Source organism: Cyprinodon tularosa, unplaced genomic scaffold, assembly GCF_016077235.1.
Source record: "Cyprinodon tularosa strain WSP-4 unplaced genomic scaffold, ASM1607723v1 ctg25, whole genome shotgun sequence".
Classification (NCBI taxonomy): Eukaryota; Metazoa; Chordata; class Actinopteri; order Cyprinodontiformes; family Cyprinodontidae; genus Cyprinodon; species Cyprinodon tularosa.
Genome location: NW_024038928.1, coordinates 45,352 through 71,376, shown reverse-complemented (window position 1 = coordinate 71,376; position 26,025 = coordinate 45,352). Strand labels below are relative to the sequence as shown.

Here is a 26,025-nt window from a genome sequence, read left to right as displayed (position 1 = left end):
GGATGACGATTCATTGTGCAGCAACAAGCCGTCGGCTTCAGAAAGGTGAGCCCCTGCTTTGTGGTAGCCCCTGGACTCTGTGTGGCAACTGTAACATGGAAGTCGGCCAGCTGAGACGGACGTAGTGCGTGACTCGCTGGAGATCCTCATCCTTGAGGGTCACCGCATGGATCTTCTCCAGTCTGTTGTCCGACACTGGTCTGGTAGCCATCACCGCCTGCACGTAGGCTTTCACGTAGGCTTTTTCAGACCAATGACTAGTCTGTCACGTATCTGTTCATTCTTACTAGCCCCAAATTCATGCAGTGTTCTGCAAGCTCGTACAAGTAACGTACAAAAGCATCAACACTTTCCCCACTCTGCTGGGAACATCAATGAAAACAGGCACGTTCGTGTTACGTTACGTTTGGGCACAAAATGTCCATCAAACTTTGCTATTACAGTATCGAAGTATTTCGCTTTCTGCTGATCAGTGAAAGGGCTAAACACAGGCTCGGCGTCTCTGCCCATTGCATACAGAAGTGAATTTACTTGCACATGCTGGTCCTCATTATCCAGCTTTGATGCAATCCGAAAGCGTGCAAAACGTTCAGTGTATTCCTATTATGAGTTCGTATGAAATCGTACGAAAAGTTATGCACCGTAATTTCGTACGTTTTGGACTTTTTTTTCGTCGTATGCGCATGCGCATCTGATGCCCATTTAATATAAATTACAATTAGCCCTAACCCTAAGATATAAAACAGCAAGCAACGTAGTTAGAGACATGAATAAGTGATGATTGCACTGTTTTTTCCCAGTTTTACGTCCGTCCGTGAATCTGTTTTTTTTTCTGTCTGCCAGCGCATGCGCACTGATGTGGTTTTTTTGAGGAAAAATCGTCCAAAACGTACGAAATAGTGTGCATAACTTTTCGTACGATTTCATACGAACTGATAATGAGAATATGTTGAAACGTTTTCATATGGGCCATATAGAAGGCTGCGTGAAGTCGAAAGCCTCGGGTGTGTGGAACTTCGGCCTTTTTCCTCGTTTTCACCGTCTCTCCTTTCGTCGCTTCTCTAACGTCTCTCCAAACTTGCTGCCACTTTTCTCTCTTCACAGGTGCTTACGCCACCACTTCTGACACTATTTCACCAAATGGACGGACAAGAAGTGTAGTTTGACGTACTTTACTGAAGGAGCTTAAAGGAATAGTACACCCAAAACATGATTAGCCTTCATTTTCTACTCACCCCCATGCTGAACAACACTCTGGAGTACTTTTTTGATATCTCAAATGCATCTGGAGATCTGGGAGGCTTCTTGCTGTCTGCTGACATTCAAATAATGGAGGTCTATGGCGCCCGAGGCAGAAAGGTCCATAAAAGTCCACAAAAAACGTGTCAATATTCCGCCATACTGCTCGTCCAATGTATTCCAAGTGTCCTGAGTGGGTAGCATCCAGAATTTACTCGAAACAAAATCATTTAGAATGTTTTTAGAGCATAAACAGTAGTGTATAGGATTTCCTAAAAGCGCGTTCACGAGTCTACGGAAACCGCGGCAGACCAAACCAGACGAAAGTGCGCTTCAATGCATAGACGGCTTTCATGGTTAACAGTTACCTATAAACTTAAATTAAGACTTCTCCTATTTATATGGAATGTTTTCCTTAAAAAACAGCCTTCATTTTTTGCTGAACATTTAGTCCTTCTTGGAAAAAGTCAAGATTATTTAACAAGGCGGGCACTAGGTGGAGACATTAAACTCCCTCGACCCAGAACAAACTATCTTAAATCCAGAGTGTATTATAGAGCCATTTGTCACTGGAACTAACTGCCAATAACCACGCGAAGAGTCCAGAACAGAACAAGCTTCAAAAAGATACTGTCTGCAGAGCTACTACAGATGATATGATGAACTGACTTGTGTATTTATCAGAGATGGCAAAAGTACTCACTTTCTGTACTTGAGTAAAAGTACAGATACTTGTGTTAAAAAATACTCTGGTAAAAGTGGAAGTACTGATTAAACTTCTTTACTCAAGTAAAAGTAACAAAGTACAGGCTTGTAAATTTACTTAAAGTATAAAAGTAAAAGTAGAAACCACTTTTTTCATGCCGTTGCCTACATTTTAAATGGATGTCTGCCAATAGGACTAGATCTCCGTTGTGTTCATTTTCAATCATCTCGTCGTCCATGCTAGTATGCTAACGCCACCGCCACCAAGCTGCAATGATTTGCCGCCAATGAATACCGCCGAATCTGTCGATCCATCTTGTAGTGGTGCGTCAAATGCAACGTAGATTCCCATCCAATTAGATTGAATTTGGTATTGATGACGTGAAAAATAATAACGGTAACTCCATTGAAATGATTCAAAACTAAAGTAACGAGCCAATTTTTTAAAATGTAAGGAGTGGAAAGTACAGATATTTGTGTAAAAATGTAAGGAGTAGAAGTAAAAAGTCGCCATAAAAATAAGCAGTAAAGTAAAGTAAAGTATCAGAAAAATCTACTTGAGTACAGTAACAAAGTATTTGTACTTCGTTACTTCCCATCTCTGGTATTTATGTTGTATATTTCTACTCTTTTTCATGTTCCTATTATTTCCTAATATGCAACTTGTGCATTTTTTTTAATGGTTTGTTCATAATGTAATGTAATTTCTTTATGTAAGGACCCCAGGAAGATTAGTGGCCATTTATTGGGCAGCTAATGGGGATCCTAATAAAACTAAACTAAACTAAACTAAAGTAACTAACTAACTAGCGTACAGTGTGTAACAGTATTGACCTGAGTCCTTCAAAATAAAAGCTATGTCTCATCACACCTACGTATTTATGTCTGCATATTTGTGGAAACTTTAACCAATTCGTCCCGCACGCTCAGAACATCATCCTGATGCAGATCCATGGAGTCAGAACTGAACTGGGAAAAGAGGCTTTTAATTTCTACTCGCCATCGACCTGGAATGATGCTGTAAAGGAGTTAAATGAAGGGAATTCAAAAGTTTTATAAATGAAACAATAAAAACCAAAATTATATGTTGCGACTGCACTTTCTAAACTGTTAATGTCGCTTCAATGTATTCAGATCATGTGCAGTTCTAGATGGGGGCCATTAGGGGCCAGTGTGCCTGTAAAATTTAAAACACAATTTAAAAAAGAATGCAAAGAACAAGCTGAAAAAGAAAAATTTGTAAAGAACATTTTAAACTGTAAAATATATGAAAGAAAATTGTTTTGAAAAGATAAGTTTGAAAATCTGGATATCTGTGAAATTTTGAAACGTTTTTTCGAAAAGAATGCAATTTCTGAAACTCAATCTGAAAAAAAAAAATTTGAAAAGAAATCCAAAAATGGAAGAAAGATATATATATTTATTAACCTACCTTTCAACATTTTTTTTTTCAAATTTGAAAAACGTTCTTTCAACAATAATGGAACAAAATTCACTCCATACTGTCTTGGCCAGGTCACTCATTTTAATCTCACATATTTCTTTCTTTTTACCCATTAAATAAAGGAATCTATCACAGCAGATTTGATTCATCTCTCCCTAACACTGGCTGCCTTTTCTCTGCTTTTTCTTCAGAGCTTCCCAGTCAGATACTTCAGAGAGATCACGACTTGCTCTCGGCTGCCTGCCTCTCATCTCATCACGTCCATGGAGCCCTGGGCTCTTTTCTTCCTCCAGGGAGGAGAGTGCATGTGGGCGAGACTGAGCGAGGGTAGAAACAGAGCAGGGAGGGGGGTTAGTGGACTGCTGCTGTTTCTGGATGTGGAGGGCTCCTACTACTGCTGTTAGTGAATAGATTTGAGTTCATTCTGGGTGTTGGGGTGTGTATGTGTGTGTGTGTGTGTGTGTGGGGGGGGGGGGATTGTGGGAGGAGTCTCTCTGCTGTTATTTGTAAAGGCTTTTGATGGATGATTACTCTGGGTGTGTGAGTAAGAGAGGGAGTCTCTCACTCTATCTCAGGAGTCCCCCCCCCCACCTCTTTTTCTTTTTCTAGTGGCTCACTGTTCACTGCACAATGACTCAATGAAAAGTGGAGGGGAGAGGGAAGTGCACTGTACAGCTGCAAGAGAGAGAGAGAGAAAGCAGAGAGGAGACACAGGGGAGGAGAAGAAAAGACACCAATTGGAGGAGCTGGAAATCTGGGGACAAGTAGAAGAAGAGAATCCACTTGTCCTTTTCCCCTCTCTTTATCTGTCTGAGATTCCTCTCTGGGATCAAGTGGCAATTGAACTGTGCTGAAAACATTTTCCTGCTCTTTCTGTCCACTTTCCAAAGAGAGCTGAAGTGTTGGTTTGGTGACAGGAGGAGGTAGTTCTCATCTTTCAGCTGATAAACCTGGAGAGTCGTGGAGGACGGCAGGATGCCAGAAGGAGCCAGAGAGGATGGAGTCGGGTCAGCAGGCGGTGGGAGGCTGAGCCGGGGTCTGGCGTGGGTTGTCCTGGTGCTCCTGGTGGGTCAGGGAGCTGCTGGAGCGTGTCCCTCTGCCTGCAGCTGCCTGGGGAACACGGTGGACTGCCACGGCCGGGGGATCCACTCTGTCCCCAAAAACATCCCCAGAGGGACTGAGCGGCTGTAAGTAGTCCAACACACCTGCATTTCCTGAGCATCATGATCTCACCTAGACAGACAGGAGAGGGGAATCCTTCAAAGTGACGGCATTTCAATTAAAGAGGAAACATGTGAATTTATCATTTACTCACTGCCTTGGTTTTTAAGTTCTTAACCAGGGATTAATCCAACCTGCTATTAATAAAGTCTGAATTAAAGTGTGTTTCTGAGCTGTCAATGAATCTGCAGCTGTAGATTGAATTAGCAGCATGACCCAGTTGCTGTGGAGTTAACTTAGTAAGTGAACACAGGACTAAATGGTTTCCTGCTCCCTCCTGACCAGTGATCTCTTTTAACTTGATTTCTCACAGACACTTTGATGCTTTCTGCAGCATCGCATCCTGCACTGAATCCTGGCTGCAGTGACACATTTATCATGTTTTGTCTGCTGCATCTTTACTTTTAATGGCATATTTTTGTTCTTTTGTATCAAGTCACCATCACCTTTAAGATACTTGTTTTGCTCCTGCCTACGTTTCTCACACATTGATATACTAGAAAAACAAAAACAAATCAGTGCTAGACTATAACAGAACGAGATTGGGATTTTTGTCAAATTAAAGCAAGAATCAGCAAGAGGTTTATCAAAAAATGATATGATTAAAGTTTAATCTCTGTTTGAAGACACTGCAATAACATTTTGGAGGTTCAGTGGGGTAAAACAAAGCACAAAAAAGCGCAGAAATAAAAAAAAAGAAAAACACAGGGCAAAGCATATATATATATATATATATCAATATATAAATAGAAACACTTGTGTAGTGATTTTTTATTTGTTGCTAACAAAACACATTTCGAAATAAAAAAATGTATTTATCCTGCAATGAAATTTTAAAAACTTTGCAATCAAAGAAAGGTTTCAAGAGTAAACTTACTGTTTTCTCTGACTTGATCTTGTGCAGCAGTTTAATGTTTTTTTTAAAGATTTTATATCTTCAATCTTTTTTCAAAATGTAATTTACCAAGAGTTTTCCGAACCACGTTTTTCTCAAATGGCGTTTTACAGATCACCTTCTCTTCGCTTCCAATTAAATGCCCTAATCAGTGCAAAAACAATCTAAATCTACATAATCTACAAAGACTTTTGCCCCAATTTTGAAGACATGCAGACAGGTTAGTGATGCTGTCAGTTTGAAAGCAGTCGAAAAATAAATGTGAGGCTCTTAGCTAGGGGTTCCCAAATATTTTAGGTCATAACCCCAAAAATAAGATTTTTGACCCCCTAAAAATATATATATCATTACTTCAATCTTAATATATATATATATATATATATATATATATATATATATATATATATATATATATATATATATATATATATATATATATATATATATATAATTCAATGTAAACTTAATTTAATGTAAAATTACACGGGTAGTCTCTTCCAAAGTGCTAAAAACAAAGTAAAAAAGACAAAAAAACATATTATAAGTTAAATATAAATATAGAAAATATCTTAGGACTTGAGTAAGTTGTCTTTGTCACCTGGTTGGATCAGATCAACTGTACTTTTGGCACATTTGGATTCTGAATTGCAGATATTGATGCTGATAATCCATTTGTCAATTTTTTGTTTCTGATTGAATATTGTTGCATATTTCCTACGTTTGAGAGAATCTCTAAACTGATTCAATCGGTTAAAGTGAAACTCCTTTAACTTTTAATGTAAATCTCACATTTATGGCCATATCCCTGAGAAGTGTGTCACCAACATGTTGACCTTCTGTTTTGATGGCTTCTATTTGTAGAGTCTTAAATGTTTTTCCACTTTTTCTCTTTTTTTTTTCTCGAGGAGCCGTGCGGCGTTCTAAGGCTGAACATGTTTTTGTTTATACCTGGTGAGGTTATGTGTTTATTTCAGGTTCCAGAGTGCTTGAATATGAATCATTAATGAATTTCAGGGGTGATGGCAGAAATACACTATCTTGCCTCTACTTGGTTTACTGTAGCATGGAGGAGTTCTCTTCTTTGAGGTTGACAGATTCATGATAGGGGCCTCGGTCGGGAGTCAAAGGGGGAGGAAAAGCTCCCATCCCTCAGTCTGATTCGTCTACATGAAGAGAAAATAGAGAGAAGTCAGTGTTGTGAGTTTTTCTACTGTTTATGGGCTGCTAGATGTAAACATTTAGACCCAGAAAATGTCAATGTCATATTCAGTGTTTTTTTAAAATTATTTTTAAATGTAATATATCTTTTTATATGTTAAATCTATCAATGCATCAAAGGTTTGGAAACACCTTCTAATTCAAAGAGCTTTCTTTATTTTCAAGACTATGAAAATTGTAGATTCTCACTGAAGGCATCGAAACTATGAATTATACGAATATATATTAATATATGAATTATATATGGAATTATACACTTAACAGAAAAGTGTGAAACAACTGAAAATACGTTTTATATTTCAGGTTCTTCAAAGTAGCCACCTTTTGCTTTGATTACTTCTTTGCACACTCCTGGCATTCTCTTGATGAGCCGTCATATTTCTGTGTTATTTGTGTGATACGATGCTGCTGACCGTGGTTCTGAGCGTTAAACTGTTCTATCAGCAGTCATGGGTAGATCAGGATGTTTTCTTTTTCAATCAGGGTCAAGTATTAGTACCAGACTATGCATGACTCACCTTTTAGAAAGGCTGTTTTTTTCTTAGAAGTGTTTTTTATTAAACCTCTACCTGACAGCAGTCCTCTGTCTGCCTCCTCTAAAGAAGCCATTTAGGAGCCATTCTGATGAAAATGCCTTAAAGAGGTCATACAATAATTCTATAGGATATTCGATGCTGGTCCTTAAGGTCTCTGAATATGGTGTGTAACATTGCTTGGGCTGAAAATGGCATATTTACTGTTCTATTAGCCCTAATGCTAGCCTCGTGAGACCATCCTGATCTCGCAAGCTTTCAAGATTTCACTCGCTAATCAGTCTGGAGACTCTGCGTTGAAGAAAATTTGGAGCCGTTCACCAAACGAACGTCCAATCAGCGTTGGCTTTGAGGCGGATTGAGGTGTGGCGCAACGAGAAGCGCGACAGTTCAGTCTAAAGAACATGGCGGCTTCAGTCGATGAAACTAGCGTTAGCGTGGCTATCGAGCAAGTTTTATCGGAATTACAGAGTATTTCTTCACTAAAAGAAGAGCAAAACACTGCTCTGGAGGCTTTTCTCAGAGGAAAAGATGTTTTTGCTCTTCTCCCGACTGGTTTTGGCAAGAGTTTGATCTATCAATTGGCTCCTCTTCGTCGTCGCTCTGTTAGTACGTCATATGCTTCGTTGATCTGATTGGTTTATTTGGCCCGTCTATCACCAACATAGGCCAATCAGTTAACCAGTATTTTCGCCCCTTCCCAAAATGACTTCTACGGAAGGTTTCCAGATGGATATGCGGAGCAAATCCATCTGGCGGAGTCAGGTTACCCTAATGCAGCCTGGTTAAAAGCCTTAGAATGAAACGACAGGTTTTCTTCCTTTTATGGTATGATCATGAATATTTAGATGAGCTGTGCGCTGATTGGTTGGTTTACAACGAGCCAAGCTGCTGAGCAAAGACGCGCTCACTTACTGGAACACCAAAATTGTTGATATTTTAGTTTGACCAGACTTCCTCATTTTCCCGGACATGTCCTAGTTTTCATACCTAAAAAAAATGTCCGGGGGAATTTCAAAATCGTACGGGATTTTGCTCGACAACAGTGGAACCTTCTTAGCCTGACGTAGTCCGACTCAATTCTAGTCAGACTATGAGTCTGATGCTGCTCCATAGAGCTGTGATTATGGGGCGTGTTTTGAACGAACCAGAAAAAAAAAATGCCTCTGCACTCAATTGGATAGACCTACAACCAATAAGAGCAACAGAGTGCGTGACGTATGTTAAGCAACGGTCATAACCCCAAAAATAAGATTTTTGACCCCCTAAAAATATAGGGGGCAATTTTGCAGGGGCAGTTAAGCAATTTTGTTGTTAACAAAAATCAAAGCATGCAGTTGCGCGCCTAGAATAAGAAGATGAGCCGTGATCGCGTTTCTCTTTTCCTCTTTTAAAATTAATTTGCTGTCGATATCTTCTAGAACAGACCTAATAGCAGAATCTACTCACCTCAACTCTCCAGCGGCAGCCATTGTTGTTAACGCCCAAGCGTGCTTTGGTCACGTGGTTGATTACGTTACTGTTGATCATCTGTCCATCATCGTATAAAGCCCGCCCTGACAATTTCATTGGATCGCCAGAGGGTGGGCGATCATACTCGCGCTACTATGGAGCAGAGCCAGACTGAACTTCCCGACCTCAAACCTTGTGGGCGGGACTAAGTTCGGACTGGCACCCAGGCTAGAACCTTCTCCCCACACCCCACTCTCTTTTGTTGTGTCTGCGCAATCAAACTAATTCTAATCCGCACATGATGCACGAATTATTGTATTGCAAAAATTCTGGAAATTCCGGAACTGTGTGTTACCGGCCCCCAGCCCCCCTCCTCCGACTGAGAACGGGCGGCTCATGGCTCTCCGCTGAGGTCTGTTCCAGTCAGCGGCCCAGCAGTCGACACTTCAGACCCATGTTTGAAAAATTCATTAACACAGTATTTAAAGCGGGAAAGAGGCTTAATATTTTTAAGGTACTTCCAGCAGATGGCGCCATGTCTGTTTATGTCTCCTCATTGCACCCAGAGATGGAATTCTATTTAGGTTAAAAAATGACTAAACACTTATTATAACCTTATTTAATCAGGATCAGATGCTGTTTGTTCTTATTTCCATGGGCATGTTGCACATCTATGTACCTGTATCATTTTAATCCCCTTTGATTTTTTGGGATTCTTGACAGATTTTTCTTTCACGGTAGATGAAATTAACTGAGGGGGAAAAGGTGTGATCTGGTGCAGTAAATCTTTACTCTTTTGAGCTAAGGCTTTTTTTGGACATTGTTAAACAATAATAAAATTAAAACTAATATCGAGGTCACTTTACAAGGGAAAAAAGGCTTTAATTTACAGCCAATTACAAATAATCCATATCAGTCCAAATGTAAGTAATTCAATAATAATCACTCCAGAAAAAAACATGCAGTGCCACAAAACAAATAGTTTTTTCTGAGCGAACTCCCAAATTAAATTGTCTTTACTTAAAATGTAATGCTCATTTTGTACAAGCATGAGGTAACAGTGGGCTGGAACAATGTCCCTTTTAAGAGGGAGGAGCTTGCAGTAGAACTAGGCTCAGGATGGGCAAACATCTGCATGGAGCTGCTGCTTTAAAAAAAAAAAAGGGACTTTAATTACTAATCCATCCCTTCCATTCTGCCGTAGCCTCCAAACTCTTTATTTGGTACTTTTTTGTGAGTGTAATCCAAGTTTGCAACACCTTTTTAAAGGAGCATTAGACATAGAACACCAGAGAGACATGTTCTTATTAAGATTAATAGGCATCATCTCCTTACTGGGCAAATGTAAACAGCCAGTGTGACCTTTTGAACTGTGTATTGTTTCCTAGTCAGAGATCTGATTTATTTGTGCAGCACCCGAGAGGAGTCGCTCATTAAACAGTTATTTGTTAAAAGTCTTGTCGCCCAACGAGCGTGTAAAGTGATCTGAGCGTGTGTGTCAGCTGGGCTGCCAGCCACTGGGGGAGAGAGATAGACAGAGTGTGTTCAGTTACTCCGGCTCCGAATTCCCAGGGAATGCTGCTTGCACAGAGCAATAACCGGGTCATTTATCAAGGTGACTGCACCAGTCAAACTAAACACCCCTTTCTGTTTTATTGTCATGGCAATGCTGCAGAATGGACTGAATGCCCTTTGGGCTCTGATGAGTCTGGTTATTGTTGCAGAAAAAAAAAGAGCAAAAGTGTTACAGAGTCAGGGAGAGGAGAGATGTTTGAATGAGAGAGCGAGTGCCAGCAGCTGAGCGTTAACATCATCCTTACGAGCCACTCTGAACACAATTTAAAGTCAGTATTTATCATACAATGCTCTATCTGATCATAACTGGAGCTTGAAGAAAACCAGTCCAGAAATCATCCTTTCTACTCTTCCTTGCAACCATTTCACACTCTGTTGCATGTCATCTCATAGACAGAATAGCAGAGTTAGATTGATCAAAACGTGTGATGATGATTCTTAAAGGAAAATAAAACAAATTTACTGTATACTTTCTAATCAAACTATACGGTTGGTGGAAGCAAAAAAACAAAACATGTTTTGTAAATGGAAAATTGAAAAAAAAGAATGCAATTCCGAAATGAAACGTCTAACCAGTCATTAGAAAAAAAAAAGGTTTTGAGAGAAACTTTGCTGTTTTCAAGTTGCAATTAATCTTTTTTTCATATTTAATGTTTTCAGGTTTAATTTCTTCAAACTTTTCTTTCATTTTTTACAGATTACATTTTCAAGACCAATAAAAATGGTTCCGATAATGTCCCAGCAGACTAATAGAAATGCATCTATGAGCCAACCCCCCGAAGTAAAGGGAATGGGATCTGTTAAATGCAATGCATAAAACTCAATCTGAAGAAGAGAAATTTGAGAAAATATTATTTGAAAAGAGAAAATATGAAAAAATAATGAAAAAAATTACAAAAAAAATTAAATTAAAAAAACATATGAGAAAGCAACGTTTCATCTCAGGATTGCATTTTTTTTGTTTTCAAATTTCAATTTACCAAACGTTCTTTTTTAATTTCGACAATAATGGGAAAATATTTTACTCCGTATGTACGATATGTATATATAGTATATATATATATATATATATATATATATATATATATATATATATATATATATATATATATATATATATATATATATATATATATATAGATAGATAGATGTATACGTATGTGCGAGAGGCGGGGTACACCCTGGACAGGTCGCCAGGGCAACACAGAGACAAAAAGGAGACACTTACACCTAAGGATGATTTAAAGAAGCCAATTAAGAGTCACTTTTGGACTGTAGGAAGCCGGAGTACCCGGAGAAAACCCCTGAATGCTCAGGGGGAACATGCAAACTCCATGCAGAAAGACCCCAGGCTGGTATTCGAACCTGAAACCTTCCTGCTTCATAAGCATCCCACCCATCTTCATGTCCTGTGTTATTCAGAGCAATACTAGCAGGCTGCCTTCTTTGAGGAAAAAGAACGCCATCATGCTGCCACCACCATGTCTCTCCATGGGGATTGCATGTTCAGAGTGCTGAGCATTGTTGCATAAAGGTTATAAGGTTCATATCAAAGGGTAATGACTGAATCCACAGCAAGTTTTACTAATTTTAATCTGTAAGCCTCTGAATAGTTTGGTGTGGCACTGAGAGTGGCGAAACTGCTAAACTAAAACAGGAAATATAAAACATTTTTCACAATAAAACATATTTTTGTTGAAGTGTTTACATGTTTTCCTTCAGATCTAACTTACTAGAACAACATTGTTCCATTTTCCCTCCAATAGTAATGGGTGCTGCAATTCAGAGCATGCTAAATATTAATGCTAACCCCACCAACAGAGGTAGAATTTCAGGGTTAGAAATGACTCTACGCTGTTGTCTTTTCATATGTTTTTCTATTTCTCATGTTCACACACACACACACCCTTACACAAACAGCTCGTTTCTCTATTTTATTACCGATCGCTGCCTTCTCTGCTTTTCCCTCAGCCCCTCATTGCTCTCTTCCCATTTCTTATGAATATCTGTCAAAGTCTCCCCTGAGCGGAAAAGATGCTGCTAATGAAGTGTCATTAGGTCTGCGCTTATGTAATGCTGCTACTATAAGTTGCTTTTCCTGCTTTGCCACAGGAGAGAAAAGTGACAGATGAGGAAAAGGAGTCTAAGAGGAAAAGCAAACAGAAAACAGGTTCTGGAAGTGAAGTGGGAATAATGAAAGAAAGTGTTTTTTTCAGTCGAAACTGGTTAAAATTTAGGATAATTGATGTGGAGAAAGGTAAAAGAATGAAGGGATGGTAACTGACAACTAACGTTAAAAGAGATTAGAGGGAATAGTTGGGCTGGCTGAATAGGCTAACCAAGAACCCAAACGACCCCCATTCCAAAGGGGCGGACCCGTTCGTCCGGTTCATTTTGCATGTTTTCTGAGCCAAAACAAAGCTTTGTTAGTGGTCCACTCTATAAAACCTTAAGGTCAACGCTATTTCTGACATTTTGAATTAAAAAAACTCAATGGATTGGAAGCCGAATGTCTTCAAACTTGAAAACAAAGTCCAGTGGATTGTTCTTTAACTTTGGAATGAACTGGAAGTCTGATACTCTTCACTAGCAAGTGGCAGTGACGTATCTTTTAGTCATTGTAAGAAATCTTTCTAATGTATCAGAGAAAATGTTTTGACCCCGATGATAACTGCTAACAGCCTTAGTTAGTAACTGGAGCTCTTTTTTGATTAGCTCTCCATCTTTGTTAGCATCCTCTTTGTGCAGCTGCACAAACAGCCAACTGTCGCCTCTTCCTGTCTCTGGTCCTCCTCATCTTCATCACCTGATCTCTTGTGATTGCTATTTTGGCTGGATGACCCTAGCTACTGGACCTAGAATATGTAATCTACCCAAAATGCATTGTAGCACATAAACAATGTGGTGACATCAGTGTGATGAAGGCTGTATCCAAACGTCCCCCCTAACCCCTAAATCCCTCAATCATTCTAAAGAGCAGCGACTATATACTTTATAGTGAACTTGTGGAAGCTCATTGGTAGAATTCCCTTATGACAGAAAGAAGGCCACGATTCACACCATTTTACACACCATCCGGAGGGGGGAAACCTTTATTATTTCCGAATTCCTACTGCTGTCTTAAACACTTCACACGTTCAGCGCTACATCATCAGTTTTTTCCCCCAACCATCATTCCATTTCAGGCTGCTTTTATAGTTTCCACATCGCGCTATGTAGTCGTACGTGCACGACTGGATGCTCTGTCGAAAACTTCCTGGAAATCTCTTAGCTTATGACCTGATTGCGTGGGAGTCAGCCACTAAGAAACCTGGTTTTACCAAGATTCGTTCGTGACTTCCAGCTTGTAGACACCCTGTCTACATGCTGCATTCTCTGTGTTGCTCAGTGAGCATAAGGTCACAAATAGGACTACATAAGGCAGTACAATTGCTTCTATAGATATCTACATTCTACAAACTCAGTTAACTGACCGTTCAGACAGATGATCACTACTTTTCGCTCCCCATTGGTCACATAACTCCGTCTCCCTGCATGGTGCATGCACCATTTTTGTTATTTGTTGGCGCTGTCGCCATAGACATTATGTAGATGCCTCATTGGAAGCTGTCACCAGCGAGGCCGACGTGTCTAGAGGCCGGCCATCTTGGATCAGACCACAGTTCAGACAGCTGCTGTCAGAATGAATAGGAGGCACCTTAGATCTCATTTTAATCACATGAAAGACAAGTCAGAGATAATTATAATTTGAAAAACTCACACAAAGAGAAAAGACAATTAGGAGAAATTTATTGATACAATTACTTTGTCTTTGGTGCTCAGACCTCGGCAGGAAACATAGCACTAAATTTGATAGATCTGCATAAACAGGAGAAAAGAATAGGGCTGTTTTCCCCTCAAGGCCTGAAACTGGTGGTGGAGTGGAGATAGATGAAGTCGGTCAGTCTGTAGACTGCTGGTTAGTGAGACGATCTGCTGAGCTTTATGGGGATTGCATGAGCTGATTCTAGAGAAGATCGAAGTCCAGTTGGATAACACAGTTTGAGAGAACCTGTCCATGATGAGCAAGCATGAAGCGACAGTGAGGAGGAAAAACTCCCCGTTGGGAAGAAACCTCTGGCAGAGGTCAAAGCTGATTGGCTGTGTCGCAAGTGGAACAATGAGTTTCTTCAGCTGAATTTCCACCCAGGCTCCATATTACAATAATGTCTTACATGTAACAACCCCTTAAAATAACAAAACCAATTTTAAAATTATATTTACGTTAGATTACACATATTTATTCAGATTAATAACTATTTAAACTCAACTCAAACTGGATGAGATATATGCAAAGTTATATATTTTGCAATTAAATATTATTATGATAAACAAAAATTATTAATATGTGATAATATTATGTTTTACAAATCTCTCTTGACACCGAATATTTTTGCTTTTTTGCTGCAGTAAAGTACTTTAATTAAATAAATCACAGTTTTGATGACCAGGCATAAATGAATGCTCTGATTTTTTAAATCTGTCATGGCTGGAGGACAGCTGAATTAAAACCACAGGTAGTTACTGTATGAGCTTGGTTTAGTCAGCCAAAGTTCTGATTTCCCTTTTGAAAGGAAAACATTTACTAATACAACAAACTAAAGTCAGGTAAGATTTAATCTCAGTCTGCATGTGTTAAAAGAAGGAGTTGTTTTTTTTAATTATTACAATCCTCCACATGAGATTCATTTTGGTGTTTGGTTATTAAAAACTAATTGCTATAAGCTAGCTTAGTTTTAAGCCTTTTGCATCAGTGTTGCTCCTTTGAGTCATTGTGAAACAGATGGGTCCTACCATATGTTTGAACCTGAAAGAAGGCAAATTTTAATTTTGGGGATGCTGATGGTGGCAACATCATACTGTGGTGATGCTTTTCTCCAGCACAGATACGGATTCTTGTTCATATAATGATCAGCACATCAGATGATGTGCAGATAGATTGCGCTACATACAGGACAATCATAAACCTAACAACACTGATCATACAACCAGAGCTGCATGGAACGATTTATGTCATTGATTCCCAAGGTTGGGTCAGGATGGGAGCATGGTTCACAATTATGGGGCCTTGAGATCCTCTACAGGTCTTCAACAGGGAGTCCGGGACCCTTAGGGGGTCCACGGAGGTACTGCATGGGGGTCGCGAAAGTTTTAGTTGATTAGACTTTCTTATTTATTTGTTTTATATTCCTCCCTGCAATTTTTTCCACTAATTGAAATGTCCTTAAATTCACATTGACATGAATTCAACACACTGTAGTAAACAGATAAATGGAGGCAGAAGATGTCTTTCAGTCATCAATGCACACATTCAGCGACACACAGGAGCTCTTTCAAGCTGGGCACCGTTTCATTCACAACACCTGTCCCATCAACCAGGAATCAGAATCAGAAATACTTTAATAATCCCAGGGAGAAATTACTTTGGTTACATTAATCCATCTGTAATAGAGTGACTGTAGGACCAGTTTGATAGAACACAATATAATACAATATATATAATTAAGGGGTCCCCGCTTCATCTCGCCATCAGTTTGGGAGTCCTTGGCCTTGAAAACGTTGAAGACCTCTGATCTACAGAACTTAACTCTATAATGCCAAATGTATCGTATTTGATACATACGGTTTCTGAAATGTTTTGCATCTGACACCTTTTGCATAATTTAATCCTATTGTACACAATCAGATATACCTGATAACAGCCAGTAGAAGACTACACAAAAAATAATCTTGACTTATCGCATAGTAATAAATTATTAATATTAAAAATGTATTTCTGTTTTTTCTTTTTACATATTTTGTTAAAAGGGCAAATAAGGAATTCAAACCAAAAAAAGGTTATTTTCTGTTTTGTTTTATTCTTGGATCGGGCTTTAAAGGGTTAAACTAAATAATAAAAATGATCACGAGGAAGCATGTGCTTAAAGACCTGGAAACATTATTTAGAGATGGACAAAACCATTGGCTGTTGATACTGTTTTTATTACTATTACATATTTATATCAGTGCTGATTTCTCATTGAATACTAGGGAGGTAAAATTATTTCTAAAATATGCATTGTCAAGCTTTAGAAATGTAGTCATTAAAATGCATTAAATACGAGCTAAAATGAACTTAATTTCATGAGTATAATACGCATTAATCTGCAGTTTATTCCTCTCTGAGGCGATCTCCCCTCCCCTCTGGAGCAGCAGGACACCAGGTCGGTGACAGGAAGCAGTTCCAGGTTCTGTCATCAGGCAGAATCTAACAGGAGCCTGAAGACAAGTCAGGCAAACAGATCAAAACAGGGGCCAGGCAGGCTCAGTGGTCCAAAGGAAAGACGAGTCAGGATCAAGCAATCAGTAACTGTTAGGTACGCTAGTAAAACTCTTATCACTGGCTCAAGGGTAATCTGGCACTGATGACTGGTTAGAGGGCTGGTTAAATAGAGGCAGGAGCAGGTGCATCAGATGATAAGCAATGAGAAACTGCACGGAGCTAGGCAGGTGAATGAAATGCGTAGTCCAGCCAGTCATCAGCGCCAAGATCATGACAAAAAAAATCTTCTAAAATCAATCTTACACGTGAGTAATGCCTCATGTTAGGAAAAAAGAATATCTAGAATTCACTGTTTTTGACCTGATCTCAAAAAAGCAGTGGGTAGTGCAACCAGAAAATGTATTCAAGTAAGAGTAGTGATACTCTCACAAGAATATGACTTGAGTAAAAGTTAAAAAAGTACATCAAAGTACAAATTGTCATGTTTGTCCTAAGGGTTCTAACCCACATGCAGAACACTCAAGAGGCTGGGAAAAAGTTCAACAGGTTTATTGAACAACACAATGTAAATAAACACTGATTCTGGGTTTTATCGGGTCCGGGTCTGGTCACGACTGGTTTCACTGCAGAGAGGGACAGATTGATTAGCAGGCATACAGGTAATTTTGCAGGTTGAGCGAGTGCAGGTTCGTACCTGTTCAAGGGTTGAGCAGAGCGGCAGAAGGGGGGAACCAGGAGGGTCCAGAGGCTGTTGGCTGGCAGAGGGCTAGGCAGAGGCAGAGCTTGGTTTGTGATCTTGCGGTTTCTGATCTGAGTTTCTCTTTCAGTTTCTTCTGAGAGCAGGCAGGCAGGTATTTGACAGATTTGACTTCCAGAGTTCTTCAGAGATCAGACAGACTGATTTCAGACTGGGAAACTCTTCCAGAGTTTCTGGGTTTAGACAGGTTCTTCATAGGAAGCAGAGAGGACAAAAACAGATTAGGTTCAGGTTTCAGGGGAGTCAGAGATTCAGACAGACAGGTTGGCTCAGGCTTGCTAACCATAACTGGCAAAACACTCTGACGCTGGAGTGTTGCTCTGCCTCTCCATAAATGCTGGTCTCCTGATGAGCAAACGAGCCGCAGGTGTGGATGTCAACTCCAGCTCCAGGAGACCTAGAACGCCCTCTGCTGGAGAAAGGTGGACAGACCTCCAGAACCCAACACAAATATCCTAAAGCATTTTTGTCAAAAAGTCACTCAATTAAAATAAAGAAAATGCAACTAGTTACAAACCCTAATCCTGTAAAAGTGAATGTTCACAGACCTGCCTGAGCTCCAACGCTGGTAAAGACAAACTCCAAAACACAAAAAATAGATTTGTTTGTGTTGATAAATATATCTAATAACATACAATCCAAATGAAATACATAAGCATTTAAAAAAACGTAATGCTGTTTGCAGGGTTATTGAGTCTAAAGAGTAGAGATGTGGTTAATAGAGAAACTATTGCAGATTAGGATTCAGGAGTTGTTGTATTGTGGGTATTGTTCAGGCTCGCTGCTGTCTGTGTTAACCTCCAGTCCGTGTTGTTTTCATGGAAGCAGAATCTTGTTTACTCCGGCTCTGTGTATCTTGATACTTTATTGATCGCTGCAGTTTCCAGGGACTCAGCTAACAACCAAATTAAAAATGCACACTCCCACTCGTTCGTATCCAAAATCGCTGGGGATGTAAGCAGTTTGTGAGGAAGCCATGTCCAAAATGAACAGAGCTTTGTTGGTGTTAGTACCAATCTGACTAAATGTAGCTACAATATTGTAAATGACAAGTGAGCAAATGTTCAGTGTTTGCTGCATCATTTCTTTTCAGCGGTCCAAAGGAAGCTGTGTTTACTGTAAGTCACACATCGGTGTTGGTCTCTCTGTCCTTCCAGTAAGCTGACCTCCTGCTGCTCTCCTCCCCTGTCAGATGTTACTGTGGAGAGAGCAGCGCTGAGCAGGATAACTGCCAATCCAGGCAGGCGATTGTTCGAATGTGCGAGACGCGTTCGGCTTTAATGAGCTATTGTTCGGCTTAGCCTCCAATCAAGTGGAGTCTGTCGCCAAGCTGACCCCGTGACCCAGCCATGCTGGGCAGAAATCAATTAACCGTGCATCGTCGTTCCTCTCTTTCCTCCTCCTCGCAAACATGCAGCTTCTGGGGACATTTTGCGATTAGCAGCTTGGTGTGTGTTTTTTTCTTTTCCTCTGAGTGAAGCATGTCATAATGTGGACATCACTGACTGTGTGCCGATTTCCCTCTTGACGCCTGCTTTGCTTTTGTACTTTAATTGTAAGGGTAATTTCACACATATCTGGGGAGTAGTTCTGGACCCCCCACCGTGCTGTTTTATCCTTCCTCTGGTTTATCTCCTGCTCTCCTCTATTGTCACTTAGAACAACCAAGCTCTCCATCTTTATCCTTTCAGAATGTTAATAAAAAAATAACTGGTCCTTATAGCCTCTATACTGTACTTACATACAGACACACACACATATATATATATATATACACATATGTGTGTGTGTGTGTATATATATATATGTGTGTTTATATATATATATATATATATATATATATATATATATATATATATATATATATATATATATATACATATATATATATATATATATATATATATATATATATATATATATATATATATGTATTTGGGGCTCTAAGCTAGCCTGACGTAGTCCGACTCAATTCTAGTCAGAATATGAGTCTGATTCTGCTCCATAGAGCTGTGATTATGGGGCGTGTTTCGAACGAACCAGGAAAAAAAATGCCTCTGCACTCAATTGGATAGACCTACAACCAATAAGAGCAACGGAGTGCGTGACGTATGTTAAGCCAGGCATAGTTGTTGTCAACAAAAATCAAAGCGTGCAGTTGCACGCCTAGAATAAGAAGAGGAGCCTTGATCGCGTTTCTCTGTTCCTCTTTTAAAATTAATTTGCTGTCGATATCTTCTAGAACAGACCTAATAGCAGAATCTACTCACCTAAACTCTCCAGCGGCAGCCATTATTGTTGTCACCCAAGCGCGCATTGGTCACGTGGTTGATTACGTTACTGTTGGTCATCTGTCCATCATCGTATAAAGCCCGCCCTGGCAATTTGATTGGATCGCCTGACAGTGGGCGATAATACATGCGCTACTATGGAGCAGAGCCAGACCGAACTTCACAACCTCAAACTTTGTGGGTGGGACTAAGTTCGGAATGGCACCCAGGCTGGCTCTAAGCAGCCACTATACCCACCGAGCAAAGATTAGTGGAACAGACATTAAAAAGACAACATGATTTACGTTCAAACGGCGTCTACATTTGGCTAAAAAGTGAAAAGCTGTAATTTTCAGATCTTTGAAAAGACGTCAAAAACTGGTGACCTTACCGACCAAACACAGCCCAACTTTCAACAACTCTCTCTGGAATAAATAAAAAATATGACCCGTTGTTGGGTGCGAGGTGGGACTGGCGAAGGAAGAGGGTGGAGGGAATGTGGTGTTGGACTGTGGCATTGATGATTGGGGGTGCAAATGTGGATTATGGCCTGATGTGTTTTTGTTTGTTTACATGTATGTAGTATGTAGATATATATATTTATATATAAAAAAAAAACAAGTTTAAGAGGAAGTTTACTCTACTTTAAGTTAAGCAAGTGCAATTAGTGAGAGGTGGTATAAAAAATAGGTTTTACTTCTTTATGCCCCTTCCAGGCAATTTCCATTTATTTATGTCATTTCTCCAGCTGCATATACCGAAAGTTTATTTGGTGGAGGGTTTTGCCTCTCTTTATGTTTTAATAATAATAATAATAATAATAATAAATCCAATTTGTACCGCACTTTTCATTAACAAAAATCTCAAAGTGCTACACAGTGCAAATAAAATCAAAGATAAAAATCAACATCATAAAAATCATGTGGAGGCAGAATAGGCTTGCTTAAATAAAAAAGTCTTCAAGCCTCTTTCAAAATCAATCAGTGGTTGTGGAGCTCTCAGATGATCTGGGAGAGAGTTCCAGAGACGGGGGGCAGCGACAGCGAAGGCCCGATCTCCCATGGACCTTAATCTGGAGCGAGGAAGGTGAAGGAAGTTGCAGTCTTGTGATCGAAGAGATCTGGTGGATGAATGTGGAGTGAGAAGGTCCTTCAGATAATCCGGTGAGGATCCGTGTAAACACTGATGGGTGATGAGCGCGATTTTGTATTGAATTCTGCAGGTGATGGGAAGCCAGTGAAGGTCATGCAGAATAGGTGTAAGGTCCTTTAATGGTGAATTCAGTTAGTTTGGAAATTAGTGTTGGGTTTGGTCGATGTTAACTAGTCTCTTTTATGTGTATTTGGTTGATTCATTTATGGTTATTTGTCAAATATTGTCTGAAATAAATTCCTATTCATTGATTTATTCATTCATATGATGGACTGATAAAATTAATGTAAAAACCAATGTCTAAATGACACCTGGTGTTTGGGGGGTAAATTTGCTAATGCCTATTTTGCTGCCCTGGCAGCTACAGCAGTAAGCAGCCATGATAGAAATAACTGGATTCTAGCTACCAACTCAGTATCTTGTTGATGCACATTTCTTCATGTAAAAGCTGATTAATACTGATGCACAGGTCTTATCCTGAGTCACGAAAAAGAAAAAGACTCCCTTTTAGTTTCCAGCTATGATTGTAATTCCACTTCCACACTAAATACGCATGACAGACATTCCCTCGAGTGTCGCTTCCCTCACTGAGTGACTGGCTCCGTCGGTGGCCTCGCCTCTGGGGTGTCTCCTTCAGTTAACATTTTCATTTGTTTTTCTGTCACTGTCCATGACTCTTTAGCTTTCACTAGTGAGAGGTAAATGACAGCAATGAAAAGAGGAATTATATTGAGAAAACCCAGAATTCTATTCAGGAGCAGAAATAAATCTTGTGCTATTTTAAACTAAATTATTTTTTCTTTAATTGAATTTGATTGATCTACACTCATGTGGAATTGGATGCCATGCACTCATCCATCTTCTGCAGCTTCTGTCCGTCAGGGTCATAGGGGGCAGTCTACGGCGTTCTATGGGTACAAAATGGACAGGTCGCCAATCCATTCCAGGGCAACTCATACACATACATCTACACACACACACTATTGTTAATTTAGAGTAACAGCTGTGTTTTTAAACTGTGGAGGGAAGTTAGAGTACCCGGAGAAAACCTATGCATTCACTGAGAAAACATGAAAACTGAATGCAGAAAGACCCCATGTATTAGAACCTCTTTTTAAAGAATCACATCGCCATAAAACGAATCCAATATCTAAAAACAGATACTCTAAACACATAATGCAGAAGCATCACATAATTGAACATTAGGGTAGTTGCAGATGCCAAATGATATAATGTTCTTTAAAAGAAATCTTAATTTCTCCAAGGTTAGAAAAGATAACTTGAAATCCTTCTGTACGTCAGTCTAGGTTAGATGGGCAGAAAATGTAAAATCATATTTAATCATTTCAGTTCTGACCTTTGGAACCTGCACCATAATTTTGTCCTGAGTGTGCAGACCATAATGGGTAGACATTTTAGACAGACATAAGCATAAGAATATAGGAAGATGTCCAAGAATGACAGATAAACACTAAGCAGAAAGACAGTCTGTTAAAGGCTGACCTTTTGCAACTATAGCTATAGTTATTCATGAAACTCAGGGCATAATGATGTATAGCATAGTCTTTTTTCAAATACTTTCATCAGTTTTCTCTCCCAGCCTCCTTATCGCATTACATTCCTCGGTTAGGCGCTCTACCTTTAGTAAAACTTCCTAACCAGGAGCAATCTGATATGTACTTCATTTGTGTTAATCCTACTTTCTGATTTGATGTTTAAATTAAAGATAAATGATGTTAAATAGCTGATAAACAGCTTCTGGTAGGCTGTTCCCAGTTACTTAGCCTCAATTAGGTAATACTTGAATAAATCATCCCATGCAATTGAATTCCCTAGTTCTCTTTTATGATTTATACCCATTTTAAAATCAAATAATTGATCTGATTGATCTGTTTGAACAGAGTATTCATGCCGACAGCTAATCAGTCGTCAATTCATCTTCTGACGTGGGAGCTGGCTCGGAGCTCATCTGCCTGGTGGTGTGTTTGCTGAACGAGGCTGCCTGTGGAGCTGGTTTAAAGTTGCTTTGGTATCTCTGCTTCTGTCTCCTTGAACCCCACCAGATACACCCATTTTATCTCAATAGTCATTTTGTTTAGTTGAGAAACTATGTTTCCTTTAAAACACAAGTACTTATGAGAAAATGACTTTTGTTTATTCAATAAAGCAACTTTTAATTGTTGATGGTATCTGATTAATAGAAAAGTCCAATTTAAATCTTTATATAAGAAGGAATCTAAATTAAAGACAGAGGCTACAGTGGAAATAAGCTTTCAGATCCAGTGGTTACGGTCTCAGCAATCACAATTTCTTTCCATTTTAACCCTGTAATGCCAAATGTATCATATTTGATACATACTGTTTCTGAAATGTTTTGCGTCTGACACCTTTTGCATAATTTAATGGTAAAAACTTTGCTCAGATATACCTGATAACAGAGGGCAGAAGACTTTACAAAAAATAATTTTGACTTATCGCATAGTAATAAATTATTACTATCAAAAATTTATTTTTGTTTTTTCTTTTTACATATTTTGTTAAAAGGCCAAATAAGGACTTCAAACAAAAAAAAAAGTAATTTCTGTTATGTTTTATTCTTGGATCGGGCTTTAAAGGGTTAAAATATTCTCAGGAGGTCAAATGTATTATTTGTACAGAGATGAAGGCTGGTTGCCTATTCCTCTTTAACTGCAGAGACAATGATTAAAATCTAAGGCTAATATGAAGACACCTTCAGATCACTGCTGGACCTCTTTGTCTTTCAGCAGGTTTTCTCTTTGCACTCTTGTTCCTTCGTGTCTCTCAGCCTCACTTGTACAGTAGACTGGACAAGGTCAGACTGCTCCACCCTTTACAGTAGGATGGAAACATGACACTCCGCAGACCGATGCCCACAGCCCAGACTCTCACGTCTACATACATGGTGCTCATTTTACCAAGCTACCAGAGAAGGTTGTGGGAAAAGTGACATCACCGTCTTCTTCTTCACAGCTTTCAGTCCAAACAACAAGCTCAGAGTCATTAAGAAGTATCTACATGCTTACCAATTTCATACAAAATAAAGTTATTTCAAGTGGATTTACAAATTCAATTTAATAAAAAATTAAATTTGAGATTGAATATAGTAACTGATATGGATTTCTTTTCAATGTATATGTTGATAGCTGCAGGTTGATATGCAGGAGAGTTTTTCTGTAGCAGTCTGTGTTGCAAAGGTTCTGGAAAGGCCCTTAAATTAAGACACTCCCTTCTTTCAGGGCTCCTTCTGCTCCCTGTGACCATCTGCTCACAGAATATTTTATTTTGAGTTCCCTCTTATACAGGAGCCTAAACTCTCTCTTAGGTTTCCTAGCCGTTTTTAAATCTCTGTTTGCTTGTATGGTCAGAAGGCCTTGCAGAGTTTTCTATGATTGTGTACAGCACTTTGGTCCTGTAGGTGTATAAAGTGCTTCATAAATAAAGTTGGTATGGTTTGGCCTGGCAGAGAGACACTAGAGTCTGGTATATGATCATGCTGAAATATTTAGTAAAACACATAACACTGCATTCCTTGAAGTTCTTTTAATCCTTTTTCTATAGATCTCATAATGCCCTTGATAATTGATGGAAGAGATGGCTTGTATTTCCTCCTCCTCTCTTCTTCTTGCTGATGCACTTTATCCTCATTTGGTCCTCATTGGTGGGGACTTTGGGAAGTAGTTATTGTCAGAGATGGAAGTAACGAAGTACAAATACTTCGTTACTGTACTCAAGTAGATTTTTCTGATATTTTTACTTTACTTTACTACTTATTTTTATAACGACTTTTTACTTCTACTCCTTACATTTTTACACAAATATCTGTACTTTCTACTCCTTACATTTAAAAAAATTGGCTCGTTACTTTAGTTTTGAATCATTTCAGTGGAGTTACTGTTATTATTTTTCACGTCATCAATACCAAATTCAATCTAACTGGATGGGAATTTACGTTGCATTTGACGCACCACTACAAGATGAATCGACAGATTCGGCGGTATTCATTGGCGGCAAATCATTGCAGCTTGGTGGCGGTGGCGTTAGCATAGTAGCATGGACGACGAGATGATTGAAAATGAACACAACGGAGATCTAGTCCTATTGGCAGACATCCATTTAAAATGTAGGCAACGGCATGAAAAAAGTGGTTTCTACTTTTACTTTTATACTTTAAGTAAATTTACAAGCCTGTACTTTGTTACTTTTACTTGAGTAAAGAAGTTTAATCAGTACTTCCACTTTTACCAGAGTAGTTTTTAACACAAGTATCTGTACTTTTACTCAAGTATGGAAAGTGAGTACTTTTGCCATCTCTGGTTATTGTTTTGAAATGTACAACTAACAGCCAAAGCAATACAACTCACTATGGCCTCTATGGAAACACATCATAGCACATTTTCAAAAATTAAAAACTGCTGGAAAAAAACATTTCAGCTACACATTTTCCAACACCAGAGGTTAAAAAACAAACACCAGGAAAACAAAACTTAGATTTACAAATGGAGGAACTCAAGCTCCTTCCATATTCATTGGGAACCCTATAGTTTCATTATGTTTTGATATGCAGTATCAAAGTACCGATACCCTAACCTGACTCCGCCAGATGGATTTGCTGGATTTGCTCCGCATATCCATCCGGAAACCTTCAGTTAAAGTAATTTTGGGAAGGGGCGAAAATACTGGTTAGCTGATTGGCCTATGTTGGTGATAGACGGGCCAAATAAACCAATCAGATCAACGAAGCATATGACGTACTAACAAAGCGACGACGAAAACGCAACCACAAGCCAGGCACAAGCCAATTGATAGATCAAACTCTTGTCCAGTCGGGAGAAGAGCAAAAACATCTTTTCCTCTGAGAAAAGCCTCCAGAGCAGTGTTTTGCTCTTCTTTCAGTGAAGAAATACTCTGTAATTCCGATAAAACTTGCTCGATAGCCACGCTAACGCTAGTTTCATCGGCTGAAGCCGCCATGTTCTTTAGACTGAACTGTCACGCTTCTCGTTGCGTCACACCTCAACCCGCCTCAAAGCCAACGCTGATTGGACGTTCGTTTGGTGAACGGCTCGAAATTTTCTTTAACGGAAAGTAGCCAGACTGATCTGCGAGTGAAACCTTGAAAGCTCGCGAGATCAGGATGGTCTCACGAGGCTTCCGATACCCGATACCTGGCTGTGCAGTACCATCTGTGTGTGTGTATATATGAAGAACTGCATAATAGCTGCCATCATTTCTTTGTCAAGAT

The 26,025-nt window shown here is 39.2% G+C and overlaps 1 protein-coding gene across 1 annotated transcript in view; it reads left to right on the top strand.

Annotated features, from left to right (window-relative positions):
- The first annotated feature begins 3,939 nt into the window (after nt 1–3,939).
- Nucleotides 3,940–26,025, top strand: part of LOC119785474 (slit homolog 1 protein-like) — a 66,829-nt gene continuing 44,743 nt past the window's right edge. Inside the window, exon 1 of the mRNA XM_038288172.1 lies at nt 3,940–4,575. Within this exon, the coding sequence (XP_038144100.1) occupies nt 4,364–4,575 (212 nt within the window). The 5' untranslated portion in view covers nt 3,940–4,363. The remainder of the gene's footprint in view (nt 4,576–26,025) is intronic.